This window comes from Orbicella faveolata, unplaced genomic scaffold (assembly GCF_042242905.1).
Source record: "Orbicella faveolata isolate gen_17 unplaced genomic scaffold, um_ofav_v1 contig_14, whole genome shotgun sequence".
NCBI classification, from domain to species: Eukaryota; Metazoa; Cnidaria; class Anthozoa; order Scleractinia; family Merulinidae; genus Orbicella; species Orbicella faveolata.
In genome coordinates this window covers 12,435,973-12,453,128 of record NW_028301541.1, presented here as the reverse complement: position 1 = coordinate 12,453,128, position 17,156 = coordinate 12,435,973, and the positions used below count along the sequence as shown (strand labels likewise).

General features: G+C 38.3%; 1 protein-coding gene across 2 annotated transcripts in view; it reads right to left on the bottom strand.

Annotated features, from left to right (window-relative positions):
- Positions 1 to 17,156, bottom strand: part of LOC110055154 (dihydropyrimidine dehydrogenase [NADP(+)]-like) — a 234,894-nt gene that overhangs the window by 57,863 nt on the left and 159,875 nt on the right. For both annotated transcript variants that reach the window (XM_089286667.1, XM_089286668.1), the window contains one exon: positions 881 to 949. In XM_089286667.1, the coding sequence (XP_089142793.1) occupies positions 881 to 949 (69 nt within the window). The remainder of the gene's footprint in view (positions 1 to 880; positions 950 to 17,156) is intronic.

Sequence of the window (17,156 nt, the reverse complement as noted above, 5' to 3'; positions counted from 1 at the left end):
TTGCTAGTGAAATTTAGCTCTGAGAGGAACTGTTGGGTGTTCTAAATCTAAATAGAACCACTGAAGGATAGCTCTGAAAAGAACTGTTGAATTTTTGCTCTGAAAAGAACAGTTGAACTGTTTGAGCATTTAGTTTATAAACGAATTTCACCAACGAACTGCTTATCAGACAGGCGCCCAGGACAGAATGAACGTTGAAAGTTCAAAACTGAAATCCGAATGCATTCACTTTGCTTTTTTTGGCAAACTGAAAAATTTCTGCTTGTTTGGGAGTGAGGTTTTCACCCATACGCACCATCAAAGACTAAATTTCACCTTTACCAATACGCATGATGCAGCAGTGAGAGAGGCAGATTTGAGTATTTTGGCCTTCACAGTACGATGGTTTGATTCTGAGCCTGCCAGCCTTGTGTTTTTTTCTAGTGGGACACCACCACCAGCGCTAACTCGATGAAAATGCTACAAAACGGCCTCAAACACCATGAAACAACAAAGAATAAGACAGGAAAGCAAGAGAAGTCAGAACATTAAATTTTAGGCATTTAAAGCAAACCCGTAAAGTTCCCATACAAACCCTTGTAAATCGCATCTTTGTAACACAACACCGCTCGAAGGCAAGAGTCATGTTTGCGTACATTTCATTTACATTAATTATTTCCTCTCATCTCGCGCTTGGCTAATTGAGAAACTTAAGCTACTGTAAATTATATTTTTCCCCATCTTAAGCATCCTTGTCACATTTGAAACAATGAGTTATTTTCTAGGCTTTTAATTCAGTTTCACGACTTTGCCTTTTCACTTATATATCCACAGCTTTCTTGGTATTTTAACAACAAATTGAATATTTGACTTCAATCTGAATTGAGAAAAAAAAAATTACCTCAGCCATCTGAGCCAGTTCAGTCCAGTCTTCCTTAGAATAGCCACACATTATGCTAGCAATTATGATCTGGAAGATAAGAGTGATGCCCAACATTAATGCTATGAAATGTAATACAAGGTAATGTAAGCAAGATTTGCTCTACAGCTGTATTTGCATTCAATAATGAATGTCACAGACAATTCTCCCCAAGTAGAACAGTGCAGTGCAAAAGTGAAATGCAAATAACATGACAGGCTAGTGTATAAATTAATACATAATTCTTAACCTGGACTATGCAATCTTTGTGCCTTAGAATCATGGGGTATTCATGGAACATGCAGTAGGACACATTGATTGTACACCTGGAGCATTTACCATAATTCAGAAAAAAGGCCAAGCAAAAATTCTGCTTCGAATCTCTGAACATTTCCTGTGGTGAACCAGGAACACCATTTTTCTACCATTTCAATTGTAAGTACTGTAGAGAAGACATTGGGAATTGACTTTGCCCCCATAAACGTTTATGGGCATCTGCATGTTCCGAATACCCTACAATCAACAAGTGCTTTTGAGATACGAGGTAACTTTACTTGAATACCAGTAGCTTAACCCTAAATCAGTTTTTTTAAGGTATCTCAATACAGTTTTTTTGTCCAAAGCAAAACAAGCATTTTTAATCATCATTTTAGGAGTCTTCCCACCATCGGATCCCTGTGAAAATTACATATCCAGTAATTGGAAATAGATTACGTAAGTTAAAGTGCCACTACCCCCCCCCCCCTCCCATTTTTTTTTCCTTTAATAAAATCTACTAGTTTCCCCGATTACTTCAGTGAAAAAGTTATCTTGATTGATAAAATCCCTGCTTTTCTACAGGTGTTTGAACATGTAATTTCTATGTTCACGACCACGCAAAGTGGGATCTGGGTCGGGCTACTAGTGACGCCACTTTGGGAACTGGGCTAAAACACTCAAGGGACTTTTGACTGAGCTTTGAGGGCTGTCAAAACAGTTTTGGGTTATTTGTGATTCATATTTTATCAAAACTGGACAAGCATTTCAACTGAAAGAACTAGATCATCTAGCATTACAATTTGGAGTATAGCTACAATTTGGACAGCTATGATGTATAAAAATTATATATATTTTTTCCATTTCAAAGTGTGGCTTGGTCGCCAGTCTAGAATGACTGAAGAGTTAACTCACAGCTCTTAAAGAGTTATAAAGATGTCAGTGGATACAAAGAGTTGCTAATTTGACTTTACGGAATGTGCAGATTTTGGACTGTCAAAACAATTTTGGATTCAAACATTAATTTCCCCTGAAATACAAGCTTCAAATGCGATGGAGTCAAAGTTTCTCCAGATCAATGATTGAAAATAGTTTTAAAATAAGAGATAAGCAGAGATGTCCAACAATATCTGAATGTGAGGTAACTTTTCACTTTGTTATTGTCGACTGACCGTAGTATAGGGGAATCCTTGTTGACAATATTTGCTTCATTAGCATAAGCAATTCAGTTTCTGATGGAGCTACAAAGAAATCAGTTATGAAAATTGAAATGCCACAGTACGATTAACTCTGTCAGTGAATTTGAGCCTGATGTATTAAATACTTTTTGTACAAAACGGGTTTAAAAACTCAAAATTTTACAAAGAATGTATGAGCTCATTAGCGCTTTTGCCACCCAGAAATTTTGCAGTTTTTGAAAGACAATTTCTCCTTGAATATTACACCCAAAGAGCTAAAAACTTCACCATGCATTAAGTTTCACTAGCCCTTTATCTGCTTGGAGTCAATTTAGGTATATCTAACTTGCTTCCTGCTGTATGCAAAGCCGTATGCAAATGAGCAAAAATGTAAACAATGACGTCAGCATGAATGCCCCTACATGCATAGTCAATTACTGTGTACTTACACAAACATCGCAAACTACATATTTTGTACTAGTAAATCATGGAAAATCCTTAGAAAAGATCTTGAAAAGAAGCCCAAAATATCTAGACAAATATACACTTTTCAACCTTGTTTCTTGTCACAGCGTCACACAATGTCATGAGTTTTTCGCTCATTTGTACTGCATTGTGTAAGCTCTGTAAGGAATACTGTCAAATTTCCATTGTTTTAGTGTTTTCAGTGGACAGGCTAAAAGGAATTGAAAATGAAACATGTTGATGCATATTTTTTCAAAACAGAGAAAAAATCTCAGTTTCTAAAATATCCAGATACCGGTATGTGTGGAAGCTGGGCCTAAAATTGGTCGCTTATTGCAGTGTTAACTTTTTTGATGTACTTGTGGGACAAACAAGAGCATAGCTATAGGCGTATGGGCACCTTTGGACTTGGGGGGTGACCTTCTTGCACAATAATACCCGAATGCGCAAGTGTTGAAATCAGGATGTAGATGCACTCAAATTGCATGAAAAACAAAGAAGTTCACAATTCTTGCATCTAATGAAACTGCTATAATTCCAAAAACAGTTATACTGAAAGCTTACGTACTCAATGACCTCTACCAACAGTCTCAGTCTAGTAAATTCCAAAACTTATTAAAAGAAAAATTCCCTCCTTCCATAAAATATATTTGTCAAAAATGTTAACTTGTCCACACTGTTCACAATGACTTAATTGCCATGGGAGCACTCAATACAGAGACATTTGTGTTTCAAGATGGACTGTTTTGTGGTGTAACAGAAACTGGACTCTATTCGAGACGAGCTTCTCAATATCCTCGAAGCAAATAATTTTGTAATTGTCTTAAACTTTACTGATCTTCTTTTGAAGTCTTTAAACTGTTCTTGCCTCTAGATCGGTCTGCCTGTTTAGAAGATGGCTGCCTTTGGCTTGCACTTCGCACAAATCACAATTGCACAAAATACTTCTGTGTTAGAGCGTTGTCAGCCAAGAACCTCAGACACTCTTATTTGTGCTTTTAGAAAAGTTTCTGGACCTGTTTCTGGGCTCATTTACCAGGAGCTTGCCATTTTGTCACATTTTCTTGCACAACAGCTTGAAATAACTTTGTTTGGTTTGCCTTGTGGCCCTTCAATGGTAGCATCACAACTTGAATTTTTGATTCTCTAAACCGCTGATGTTTCACAGGATTATAGTGCTGTTTAACAGATGGATTATAGCTCCTTCATCATGTCATCTTGTGAAATTCACGAAAAAAATCCATGAACACATAACAATGTTCTTTGCACAACAACACTGGTGCAAACACTACAATGTCAATGTAAACCATGACTATTTTTTCTCAGAAATCGTGCAATTTCCGTACTTTTGTGATTCAGTAAGCAAATTTATATATGCTACAATGCAAGTCTTCCTTGCGTGATCTATACGAAAATAACTTTCCATGTGTGGAATCCAGCCCAGTCAAAATGTGCCGGCAGCCGACGATTTTGCCGCCTTCTACGAAATATCTGCCGCCTACTACACACTTAAAAGTTTATTAAATAAATCAGGTTTAAGTTTTAACTTGCCATAAATCAGTAAACAATTCACGCTAAAGCTCTTAATGAACTGATATGAAGCCTCTTCTAGATCAAATTGTGACTAAAAAGCATATACGAATGTTTTTTGTGAGTCGAGCTGCACAGGGACAAATGAGCGAACACATATTTCAGAGCCGCGGGGTAACTGGAGCCTAGGAATGCCTTGCACATTGCGTGGAAAAATGAGCCGCCTGAACAGTCAGGAGTCAATGTTCTTCCAGTTACAAACAAGATGGCTTCAACTCCAATGGCATCCAAACGAGCTCATGCTGAGGATACTAATGCAAAAATATACAAATTCTTTCGCAAGATATCAGGTGAGTAGTTTTAGAAGTCGATAGTTTTGCATTCATGCAGTGTTTTGCTCAAAGGATTTGAAGAGTTTGATTAGAATCTTCGACTTCCTAAGGACTTCTCTGCATTCCTTTGATAAATTACCGATTTACTGTGACCTATACTTTTGCATATGTACGCTGTATTGCCCAAAGGATTTGAAAAGTTTGTTCGAAATGTCCTAATCTGCATTTTTTACTATTAACCTACTTTAACACCGTGATCGATTGCAAGTGGTTGTGTTTATATCAAATAACTTTGTGTTGATGCTTTCTGGAGACAACTGAATCATTTTTTTTTTTCTTGTGTGTAGAAAATAAGACAACTGAATCTGACTCAGTTACAGTTGAACCAACTACTGGTCCATCCAGTCCAATTCAAGTGATAGATAATACAGCTCAAGCTGAGCAAACAACCCCAACTCCAACTCAAGCACAACCTACTCATGCGACTGTGTCAACAAGTTTAAATCATGACCAAATTTTGCTTGATGCTAATGAGATAAACACAATGTTATTAAAACTTACCAAATCAGACAGTCTTCCAGCGAATGTTCATAATTTTGTTACTTGCACGGAGGAGAAGTGCTCGAGTTTGAGAAATGAAAAAGCAGCATTCAAGACTGATGGTTCCAAGGATAAATTTAAGCATCACTGGCTGTCCAGCAACTACTGGTGGGCATGTTTCCTAGAAGAAGGGGAAGTACAGGGGATGTTCTGCCTGCTTTGTCTGAAACATCGTTCCAAAAGCAGTGTTAATAAGACTAGTAATGCTTTTATTGATGTTCCCTCAAAGAGATACAAATTAGCAGCCTTCAACGACCACAAGCAGTCTGGAATTCATGCTCGAAGTATCGAAAGTGAACGCCTTCAAAGGATGTCCACTATTCACAAAGACTACAGAGAGAAAGTGGAAAAGGAAATTTCTGTCCTAGAGCAAGTATTCTCTGCTCTCTACTTTGTCATGAAAGAACATCTTCCCAACATTAAGTTCATACCTTTACTTGAAATGACTGAGAAGCAAATTGGTGTTTCTGAACTTAAGCACTTTACTCACAGATCAAAAGGATCAATCCATGACATCCTCATTTGTATGGGGAAAGCTGTAAAACAAATGTTACTAGAAGACATGAGAAGTGCCAGTTGCTATGGACTATTGATCGATGAAGCAACGGACATAGCGACCCTTTCTCAACTGCTTTGTTTCATTCAATATGTTAATCCATCTGGGTGTCCTGAGGTCAAGTTCTTAGCAATAAGAAACCTGTTAGAGGAATTTGACTCGTGTAATGCAGAAGCAATTGTTGAAACAGTCCTAAAGGTTCTTGAGGAAAATGATCTAGATGTGTCAGAGCTGAGTGGCTTAGCTACAGATGGTGCAAATGTCATGCTGGGTAAGGACAATGGTGTAGCTGTCAAACTCAAGGAGAGAAATCCTGAATTGATAAACATACACTCTCTATGCCATAAACTGGCCCTGGCTTGTGTTGACACTGTTTCAGAACTAAATTATATCAAGTTCATTGAAACCACTCTACGCCAGCTATGGCAGTGGCTTGAGAATTAATCAAAGAGAATGGCAACCTTTCTGAAAGTAGAAGTCAATTTAAAAAGTGCAAAGAATGTGACGGACAAGGCAACCAAAGTCATTGCAAGAAGGTTAAAAAAAGCATGCAGCACACCCTGGCTGAGTTTTGACAAATCTGTTTTTGCTGTAAAGCAAGAATATGAAAGCTTGTTGCAGACTCTAAACATGTTTCAAGATGGTGATGCAGCAGCCTGTGGCTTTCTCCAGAAGCTGAAAAAAGTCAAGTTTCTAGGAACCATCTACATCCTTGCAGAGGTATTGCCCAAATTGTCACACTTGTCCAAAGCCTTTCAGGCAGGCAAGTTCAATTTCTCTGCTATACTACCAGCCATTGCACACACAAAATCGCAGCTTTAAACAATCAAAGCAGAAAGCACTGCCTTGGATGCCCTGGAAAAGGACATTGATGGCAACAGGTTCATTGCTACAGAACTGAAAATGTCCAGAAGGGATGCTGATGAACTTGTCAGCATTCAGTGCAAGTACATTGACAGCCTGGTTAAGAATATTGGGAAGCGAATTGAATCTTTGCAAAGTAATGGTGTCTTGTTAGCATTTACCATATTTGATCCAATTTTAGTGCCAGAGATTGAGGATGCTGGTTTCAAAGCATATGGACAAGACAAAGTGAAAGTGTTGGCCTCCCACTTCTTCCGTGCAGATGAGGGAGCAAACGACAGGTTGCAATCCCAGTGGAGCCAAATGAAGTACCATGTCAATGAGAACATCAAGGCAGCAATCCCAGAGGAAGTGAGGAATGGCAAGAGTGGTAGCTCCACAGCATGGTTCTTGTCTCAAGTAATGAAGAACAAGGTGAATTACCAGCCATTTTTTGATATGTTGCTTCACATTGCCAAGGTCGCCTTGATATGCTTGGCCTGAGAGGGGGGCAAGTGCAATGAAACTTGTGAAGACAAGATGCAGGAACTCTTTACAGAATGAGATGTTGGAAGCTCTGCTCATGGTTTTGATCAATGGCCCTTCTGTGAAAGACTGTGGTCCAGTGGTGAAGCTGGCAGTCAAGACATGGCTAGGAGAAAAGGAAAGGAAAAAGCTTCCTCCTACAAAGATAACAAGAATTCCTCTCATGGATGTCCAGGCTGTTCAACAAGAACAAGACATTCAAGGAGAAATGACAGTCATTCCACCAGCTGTGTCCATCCCCACTCTTTCTGCAATTGATGAGCAGACAGTTCAGGACGAAGTGGCTGAGACTGGGTCTCTTTTAGATCTACCATCTTGCAGTCCTGACTCAGAGTCAGACAGTGACTATGCAAGTGACTGTGAATTTTATTCTTAACTCCAGCAGTTAATTCCTCTTTAATTCTGATACTTTTGATCTAAATGTTAAAAACAAAACCTAAAATGGCAGGAAAATAACAGTGTTATTATGTAGTTACTTAGAAAAATTTCTCTCAAGGGAAATTGCAGAAAGTAACAAGTATGAATAGTGAGGATTCTCATTTCGTATGTTGATATCTAAACATATAGCTAATAGGTTGTTATCTGTTTTGTCTATAGCCTAAGGCTGTAAGAGAGACAATGAAATAGATACTCAGTATGTCTTGGTAGTCCATCTTTTAATTTGGTGAACACAAACTTACAATCAATGTAAACTGTGATTTGAAAAAAAACACTCTTCAGTGTCATGTAAAAGCTATGTAGGGGCTCCGCTGAGTTTATCCCCCAAACTGCACGAGATACAACCATTTGAAGACAATATTTTCATTTGTTTTCTGGGCAGACATGCCTCTGCTCGCCCCCAAACACCACCCCCCTCCCCAGGGAGCAAGGGCCTTCGTCCTTATCTGCCTACTACTCCAGCCATCTTGCATACTACTCAAAAAGATTTTGACTGGGCTGGGAATTTAATAAGGTTTAAGACAATCAAAAAATGATTTGCATCACTTTTCTCGTTCAATTTTTTGTTGTAAAACGTTGATCCAAAATAGTTTAGTCCAGTGTACTATCCATGAAAAACCTGTCATATACAGGGGTGGTGAATGATAAATGCAAGACTTTGCGACAAGGTGAGAGTCATAGCATTTTTCTTTGCTAGCCTGCGACAATTTGACTTTTCAAATTGCAAGACCAAGGCTTCAAACTGTTTTAAATGAGTACAAGACATTCAGATTCTATTTGAAAAATTAGACTGTTCACAGCCTCTCTATTTATGCAAGCAGAAGAAAAAGTGAGCGAAGCGAGCGTGAAGCACGCTGGGGTGGAGTAGGGTTTGCGAGCAAAGCGAGCAAGAAGAATAGAGAGGCTGCAGACATCTTTGGTAAAAAGTGGACTTATTAGGCTCCTCCCCCTGTTATCACCTTGTCACTTACAGCTCCACCCCTTGACCAATTAACGAAATCAGACCAATAAAATTTGAGCGGTAAATTGCTTGTTTAATTGATTACAAGTATAAGTTTGCAAACAATATCACGTATGTGTTCTTGTGTGTCAAGAATGTTGTCTCTATCTTTATCTGTGGGGAATATATTCCAAAGGTGTTATACGGTGCAGCATTCGTCAACTACAATAAGCCTGACACAATTGTTAGCGAAGGGAAATGTTTTGGAATTTTGTATCCGAAAAGTCCCCTGCTGTCTTCCGAAAACAAGCTTGTATTTCACTCGCCAATCAGAAGAAGCACGTCCTCCTTTGTCTCCTTTGTTGACAAAACAATGGAAGGAATCCTAAGCTCTTTCAACTCTCCTGATTTGCTTCAGCATTCGCACATTTGCATTTCTTTTGCCGTTGCGTAGAGTTGATACATCAGACTTTCCTCAAAGCCGGTCGGAAAAATTGCAACGTCTTCCGACCGAAGAAGATGAACAGTAGCCTCTATCTGTTCATCTTTGAGTGAAGAAATGCTGAAATTTCTCTTAAAAGGATTCCATTTTAAAAACAACCGCTCTATTACGAATCACGGCATGCGTCAGTAATGACAACTGTTGCAAGCCGTGAAACACACCTGGACGGAATCATGATCAGCCCTTGTCAAGGTGATGACACTTTTGTCACCTGTCAAGCAATGGGAATTTTCCGCTTCTGGAGAAACGGGGAATTGACTTTTTTCCAGAGATGTCTACAGCCCCTCTATTTTTTTCAGTCCCCACCCCCTGCCCAGTAAAGTCTTCCATTTTGCGCTGGCATCCAGTTCTCTCAGGACTCTATCCGCGAGTACAATCAAATAAAAATTCGAGAAAATAGAGGGCTGTGAACAGTCTATTGAAAAATAGGTCCATCATGCCTGTTTGAGCACTTATGCTTAGTTTTATTCCATTTGGTTGGAGTTTGTTGTGAGGTTATGCAATATTATTGCATAATCTCATATAGTCATTGGCCTGTGTTGAAGGTTTGAGGATTTTGTGAAAGCTGAGAATCTCTCCCCCGATGAGAGTTGATAGTTAATGAAGGCAGTAAACCTCGCCGACAAGAGTTAATAGCTGTTAATAAAGATGGTGAAAACTCAAGACAAAATCAGATTGTCACATTTACAAAACAGCAGACAAGATATTTACAATGTAAACCGCCTTTGCTTCTAGTCAAATCCCTTCTAAATGGCTCAAACAGACCCAGAAACACACGTAAACAACAGTGCATTTATTTTGTAAATGATTGTTAGTGCTGATACAGTGTTCGGGTCCTCTGTGCTTTGGGTGAGCGAGAAGTTTTCATGAATGCGGATTAAATGGGTCGGAGCTTTAAAGCTTTAAATTTAAGCCTGTTCTTTTATTCTTTAAGTGGTTATGCAGTGAATAAAATCCCAACTTGCAGTGTTGCGGTGATCTCAAACCCTTCATTTCAATCTCATTTGGTCACACTTTTGACGACATATGTTTTCATGGCCAAAAAGTAAGCCAAATCTGGACCAGCCACTCGGACAATACATTTGAACGTACATCTAAATAGTCTGAAGTTCTCTTTCCACCATTTTTCTTATAAAAATTCCATGCACAAGGGTTTCAAACCAACGTACCGAACTTGGTGGTACACTCAAAGTCACTCGGTCTATTACAAAATAATCCAGCTTTTTATTCCTTTGTTCTCCTGGCGTTGAACAACTCCTCCCAAATCTTGTGTTCTGTGCAATTTTCTCTTTATTCTAAGAACTCTCCGATTACAACTGTCAGTCTGTCGATTATGAAATGTCACGTCTGGTCACAAATAGTCACAACTTCCAGTCACCAGAATTGGTTGGTGAAGTCATTAAAAACACTTCCTCTCTCAGCCATTTCTGAAAGTTGCACGGTTTTGAAATTTGAATTGCCTGGTTAGCGGGTTAAATGAATGAAAACAGAAGTCACATTTACCTAGAGAATGTTAGTCTGTAAACAAACACCTAGAAAATTACAGCCTAGTAAATAAGTTTACTTATTTCCATGAATGTAAATGATTACATTGTTCAGGTCCCCTATGGTCCCAGTTCATTCATTTGACAGTAAATTAAAAAATAACAAACAGAACTTAGCATTGACACAGAGCATGAATTATGAAATTTTGCAAACCAAAGCGAATTTCCCTTTGGACGAGGATTTCATGAATGCAAATCAAATGGGACCTTTAAAATTGCTTACAGGCCACAATTTAAGCTTGTTCTTTTGTTTATGTTTAGAATTCATGCTGAGTTAACGTCAAAACTTGACATAACAGTCATGCAAATGTATCTCATTGAACTATTTTTTCAAGAAAAAGAAATGTAGTTCGTAATTAGTTCAATCTACTTGGTAATGGTTGCCTTCACTGTACAAAGTACAAGGGATTTTTCATGTGAAATTCCTTCATTGTCCTGGATCATGTTACAGGTAGGTCGCCTGTCTCAATCGCACGAGGTTGATTCTTCACTCAAATTCGTGGCCATAAGTTCCTTTCAGTTGAACCTTAGTAAACTTGAGCGGCGGTCATCTTCAAACTAATGTAGACATCAGACCAAGAGGTGATTTGAAAATCAATAATTGATTGCTCACTTTGATTTACATATAGAGGTTATTTCTAGAATGCATCTGGTTGAATCATGTGGTGTTTGACTAAAAAGCAAAATGTTACAATAATTCTAAGAAAGGCAACAAAGAGAATAAAAAAGATAAAGACAAACAACTTACAGATATTTCCTATTGATGTGAATTGGTATATTTAAGTAACTGATAAACTAAACTGAAATTCAATGCAATTGACACAATTGCTGCATGATATACTGACGTACTGAACAAAACTCTTTTGCAATGAATAACATGTATTTTACATGTATATTTTAATTGACATATTTTAATGTAGTAGCATACACAATCCCACAAGCTTTGAAGCTTTGATTCTTATTGCGTTGAAGTAGAGGTTTTTTGTTTATATGTTCATGTTATGATCGAATTTTAAATCAAGCGTAACACATAAGGGAAATGCCACTCACGTTTGAATCCTACCTACTGGGCCCATTATAGGAACTGAAAGCATTTAAACTTGGTTGAGTGATTCAAATGGAAAAACTTGAGTAATATTATATTGTCACTAAATCCATTCGAAATGGTTCATCACAATAAAGTCAATAAAGAAATAACTGTTCTCTGACATTACGAGCAAACTTCTTGGTTAAGAACATAGACTGCAAGCAGTCTCTCTTTTGCTAGAAAATCCATCGGGAAGAACACAAAGAAGAACGCAATACAAGCAAGTGGTGGGTCATGAGCGTACAAGCATGATGTGCGAAGCTGCGAGCTGCACGTGCTGCTTGCCTCTCACAAGTCACACTCGCAGTCACACTTTACTTTCTTCATTGCGTTCTTCCACACAGATTTCCAAGCAAAAGAGAGACATCTACCAAGGACATCAAGATCAACCATGTTTAGCTTCTCTGGTGGAGTTATTAGGAACCTCTAGAAGAACAGTCTTGTCCATGGAACGTTCCAGGACCGGGGACTTGGTGTTTAGCCTCCTCTCCCATTGGATTTTTGTTCATGAAAATCCTCTCGCTCACCTAAAGGGAAATTTGCTTTGGTTTGCCAAATTTCATAATTCAGGCTCTGTGTCACTGCTAAGATCTGTTTGTTATTTTTAATTTACTGTCAATGAACTCATACCACAGGGGACGCGAACAACATAATCATTTACATTCATGTAAAATAACCTGCACAAAATTGTCAGGCCTAACACTAGCCTAATTATGGCCTGATTTTTGAAGCCTGATTTTTGAAGCCTGATTGTAGCAATATTGGGCCCGACAAAAGTCTTAAAAATGAACTTGAGAGAGAGTGAGAGAGCCTCTTGTTAGCCTTAAAAACAAGCCTTAAATAACTCAAATTTTTAAGGCCTGGTGGCCTTAAAAACGTCAGGCCTGAAATCAAAATATTCAGGCCTAAATAAGGTCATAATGAGGCCTTAGTCAGGAAAGATCAAGTTACAATTGGGACTGTTCACAAGCCAATTGCTACTGCACTCAGGCAATTGACCACCATGAAAATAACTTGAATACTCGCCATTACATAGCTTTGAAGCAGATTGATAGCTCTATAAGTCTAGAAAACAGGCAAACACAAACAAAGTACTGGGTAAATAATTGACAAAATAAAATTCTTTATTTCACATCAGACAGCTCATAAATTGAGTACATTGTATCTTGAGTTCATTACTCAGAACTTTGAAAACTGTGTTTACAACATCATTTTTCAACTTCACTTAATGTGTGCTCAAATGAATTCTAAAATAAGTCAAAATTAAGCGAATAACTTTTACTTAAAAGGTATATATTATATATAGTTCAGTGTAGCTACAGCAGTTAAGTTGTTCTGTGGTGTCGCGAAAGCACACGCGTAGCGCTGCGACACCCAACTAGCGTTATAAAAGAGTAGTTTTTGTTAGCAAGATCAGTTGACGCAAGATCTGTTAATTCACTGCAAGTTAACAAGTTTCTCCAAGTTTATCATTGTTCTGGTGATCAAGGCAGCACCAAGGTAATTATTTTATACACTATTTTAGTTTGTTTATGTAAGCGGTTTGTATGTTTAGTTGTTTAGTTCAGTTTCATCGCTTGCAAATTGTAAATTTAAGTCTTAAGGTTTTAGATAAAGTCAAGTTGTATACGACATCGTTTTACCATTACTGTAAATTGATCTTAAGTTTTCTCCTTTGACCTTTATAACTTGAAATGTATTCATATCCTGTTATTTTCGCAAGCTACTTTGTAATTTATTTGTATCTTTTATTTTAGTTCTCACAGTGTTTATAGAGTTTTAAAGATTTTTAATAAACAGCAATTTGTGAACCGACGTTTAACTAAATCACTGGAACAATATCGAGTTTTAAATATGACAAACATTCAACAAACACCACTTACGCGAACTCAAAACCTAGTTTGTCAATAGCGATACAATATTCACTAGCATTGCTCACGTACCTTGAACTGTCTCTTTCTTTCTTCCTATCTCCACAATATTATTATTCTAAGACGAAGCCAAGACCCAAGTCTTGACGAGGCAGCCAATTCACCCTTACAGAGCAACATTATTGCAAAATTTCAACAGTTGACAATGTTGCACACTTTCACAATCAGCTGCCTTCAGAGTTGTACGAACTGCATTGTTTGGAGATTAGTGAAAGCTACTACATTAATTGCAAAAAGTTGCCAATAAAAGTTCCGTTTCTGTGAATTACATTGTAAAATCCTAAGCATCTTCTCCCAAATGTACATACATAACATTCTTACCCAGCGATTTTCCAGCTTTTGAAGGCTAAACCGTTGAAACCACTTCTGGAATGTGAGTAGGCGGTGAACTCAAAACAATTGACACATTGTGGCTAACCAATTGCAGCTTGTGTTTGGCTTTAGGAAATAATTATGAGCTTACATTCCAGTATATGCTTTTGTCACGTACAGACAAATTCTGCTCATAAAATGGCTTATTTCTACGTACCTGCCAGAGGGGGTGTAGGGACCTATTAAAAACCAAAACACCATGCAAAACATTGCCGAAAACCACATAACCCAATAAATTTCATCCAAAACCAAAAACTGAAATAAAAGCCCTCACCAACATAGCCTGTGAACACAGACATATTTCCGCCTGTCGCTTGTCTCCATCGAAAATAATGTCTGCGAACCCGAGCCTGGAAACGATTTCTGTGACGTAGGAATTTTAAGCCAATCACAGTTTAGCTCAAGTAGCCCCAGAACTACTGCACGAGGTATTTGCTGTGGGGAGCACTCGAGTTTCATTCTATCATGGAATCTGATTGGCCAAAGAGAAACAAAAGTCATTACGTCACAGAAATTGTTTCCTGGCTCGGGTTCGCAGACATTATTTTTGGGGGAGACAAGTGACAGCCGGAAATACGGCTGCGTTTGCAGTTTCACCGACAAAGCTTCCGTATATAGTCTTCAGAATCTCTCTTTCTGCTATTCAATATTTATGTGTAAACTTATTTTACTTTCCGAAGTTCTTTCTGCGTATTCCCTCGTTAGCGCAGATTACTCATCATAGTCTCAAAATTTGCCTAGTTTTCTTGTAAATAGGCTCCAGACCTATAGCAACGTGAAATTAGGAACAATTGCACAATAAAATGATTTTAGGTGATTTTTGTTTAAAAGAAACACCACATTCTGGGGTTGCTCTTTGATTGCCATTGTCAGAATTTTCATTTGTGTAGGCTGGCAGCAGCATTTTACAACCAAATTACTTTATTTTACAACCAAACAAACAGTTTCTCCTTTGCTTTCGTTCCACGTGAATAGAGCGAGTGAGCAAAACGTTATTCATACAACGACAAGGGGAGACAACTCGCAATCAAGCTATAGAAACGTGATGGTCCACAGTCTAAGGTCAAAGTCCACAAGATATTATCCCAGCCACTTGATATTTGAGAAATAGTATTTTGCTTTGATGTTTCAGTGCCTACGACAGAATTTTTTTTTATTTTCTTGTTAGATTCTACATCAGCTTCTGATGTGAAAAGCGAAAAAATTTTTCCCGTAGCGATTTTCCTTCACTGCATTTTAGCTGTTTGAAAACATGAAATTTTACTTCCCATTGGGTCAAAAACTGTGTTAAGAGGGAAACTGGAAATAGCTGGTTTGTTAAGTGTCACCGGGAACACATTGACAATCAAACGAAAGAGAAGTGAGAGATTCTAGGGACAATACTCGTCAACAACCGGGAAACCCCAGTCTATTTCTTCCCCAAAGCTCATTAAGTGTAAATGATAAGATGTCAAGCTACCAGGCATCTGTAAAATTAAAATAAATAGTTTTTAACCTAGTCATAGATTTTAATAATTGCATCTTTTAATTAGGTTTTTATTCTTTTTAATCATATGCAATTGTAAGCCCATTGAGAATTCTAAATGCACAATAAGAACCTTTTTATTATTATTATTATATTAATTTGACTTTAATCAAGAGAGCAGCGATTCTGACTTAGCGGAGACGGCGGAGGTGATTGTCGAGTATGATCCTGAAAGTGCGATTCTCAAGGAATCACACACATTCAACTTCGGAACCAGAAGGTCCTTCTTACATGGATAAGCCATTGGCAGACGACAATTGAATCGCCCAATACAGCAGAGAAGTACAAGAGGCTTACTTTTCTTGCCATGAAAACAAATGTTGTCGAAAACGTGACTGAATGAGAATGACGCAATCTGGACACCATGTACTGCGAGTTACCATGAGACAGCAAGTGGATATATCTGTCATCTCAACCTTGGTTACCGACCTAAACCATACCTGATCACAGGGTAAATCAAACTTTTACCTTGGTTAACTTCCTATTGTCTTGAGCAGCATTACCAATTTTCCATGAAATAAACCCATTACAACGCTTTTCATTGCGTACATGTTGATACTGCTGATGACTGTAGATCATCTAAAAAAGCTATGCAGTCAATAATAAATTTGGTCCAGCTCCAGGTACATAGTGGCAGGGGTAAACTTACTTGTCAAGTTTTGTGTGAATGAAAACAGCTTCTCATTGGCAGCAGAAGCATATTGAAGATTACTTTGACAGTGTTGGTCTGTATTTTGTTAAAAAGAATGGTACATGCTTGCCATGAATTAGCACGGGTTAATGAAGTTTGGATGCTAAATTTAGGTCTGAGAAAGGTGAAACAAGCAACCACAGCACCGCAAATAACTTTATTTCACCGAACACTGTAGCATGAAAAACACAAACATCACACACCAAAGGGTTTGAGATCACCGCAACACCCCAAGTTGGGATTTTATCCACTGCATCACCGCTTTAAAAACAAAAGAACAAGCTTAAATTTTGGCCTGTGGGCAATTCTAAAGCTCCTATTCAATATGCGTTCATGAAAATCTTCTAACTTGCCCAAAGCACAGGAGACCTGAATACTGTATCAGTAATCTAGCAGTCCGGGTTCGAGCCCTGACCAGGGACATGGTTTTGTGTTCATAGGCCAGACACCTTTACTCTCACAGTGCCTCTCTCCACCCCGTGTATAAATGGGTACTGGCGACCTATAGTGCTGGGGGATAACCCTGTGATGGACCAGCATCCCATCCAGGGGGGAGTAGAAATACTCCTAGTCACTTCATGCTACAGAAACCAGGATAAGCTCTGGATGATGGGCCCCTTGGCTTGTATGCAGACTTTACCTACCTACCCTGTGTTCCTGGTCTGTTTGAGCTGTTTAGACCAGATTTGACTAGAAGCAAAGGTGGTTTACATCATTTTCAAATATCAGCTTGTCTGCCACTTTGAAATGTGACGATCTGATTATCTTTATCTTCTTTAACTATTAACTCTCATTGGGTGAGAGATTCTCAGGTTTCATAAATCCTCAAACCTTGAACATGACTTATGACTATGTGTGATTATGTAATAATGTTGTATAATCCCACAAAGACGTTGAAACGCTAGTTCTAAAACACACCTGCA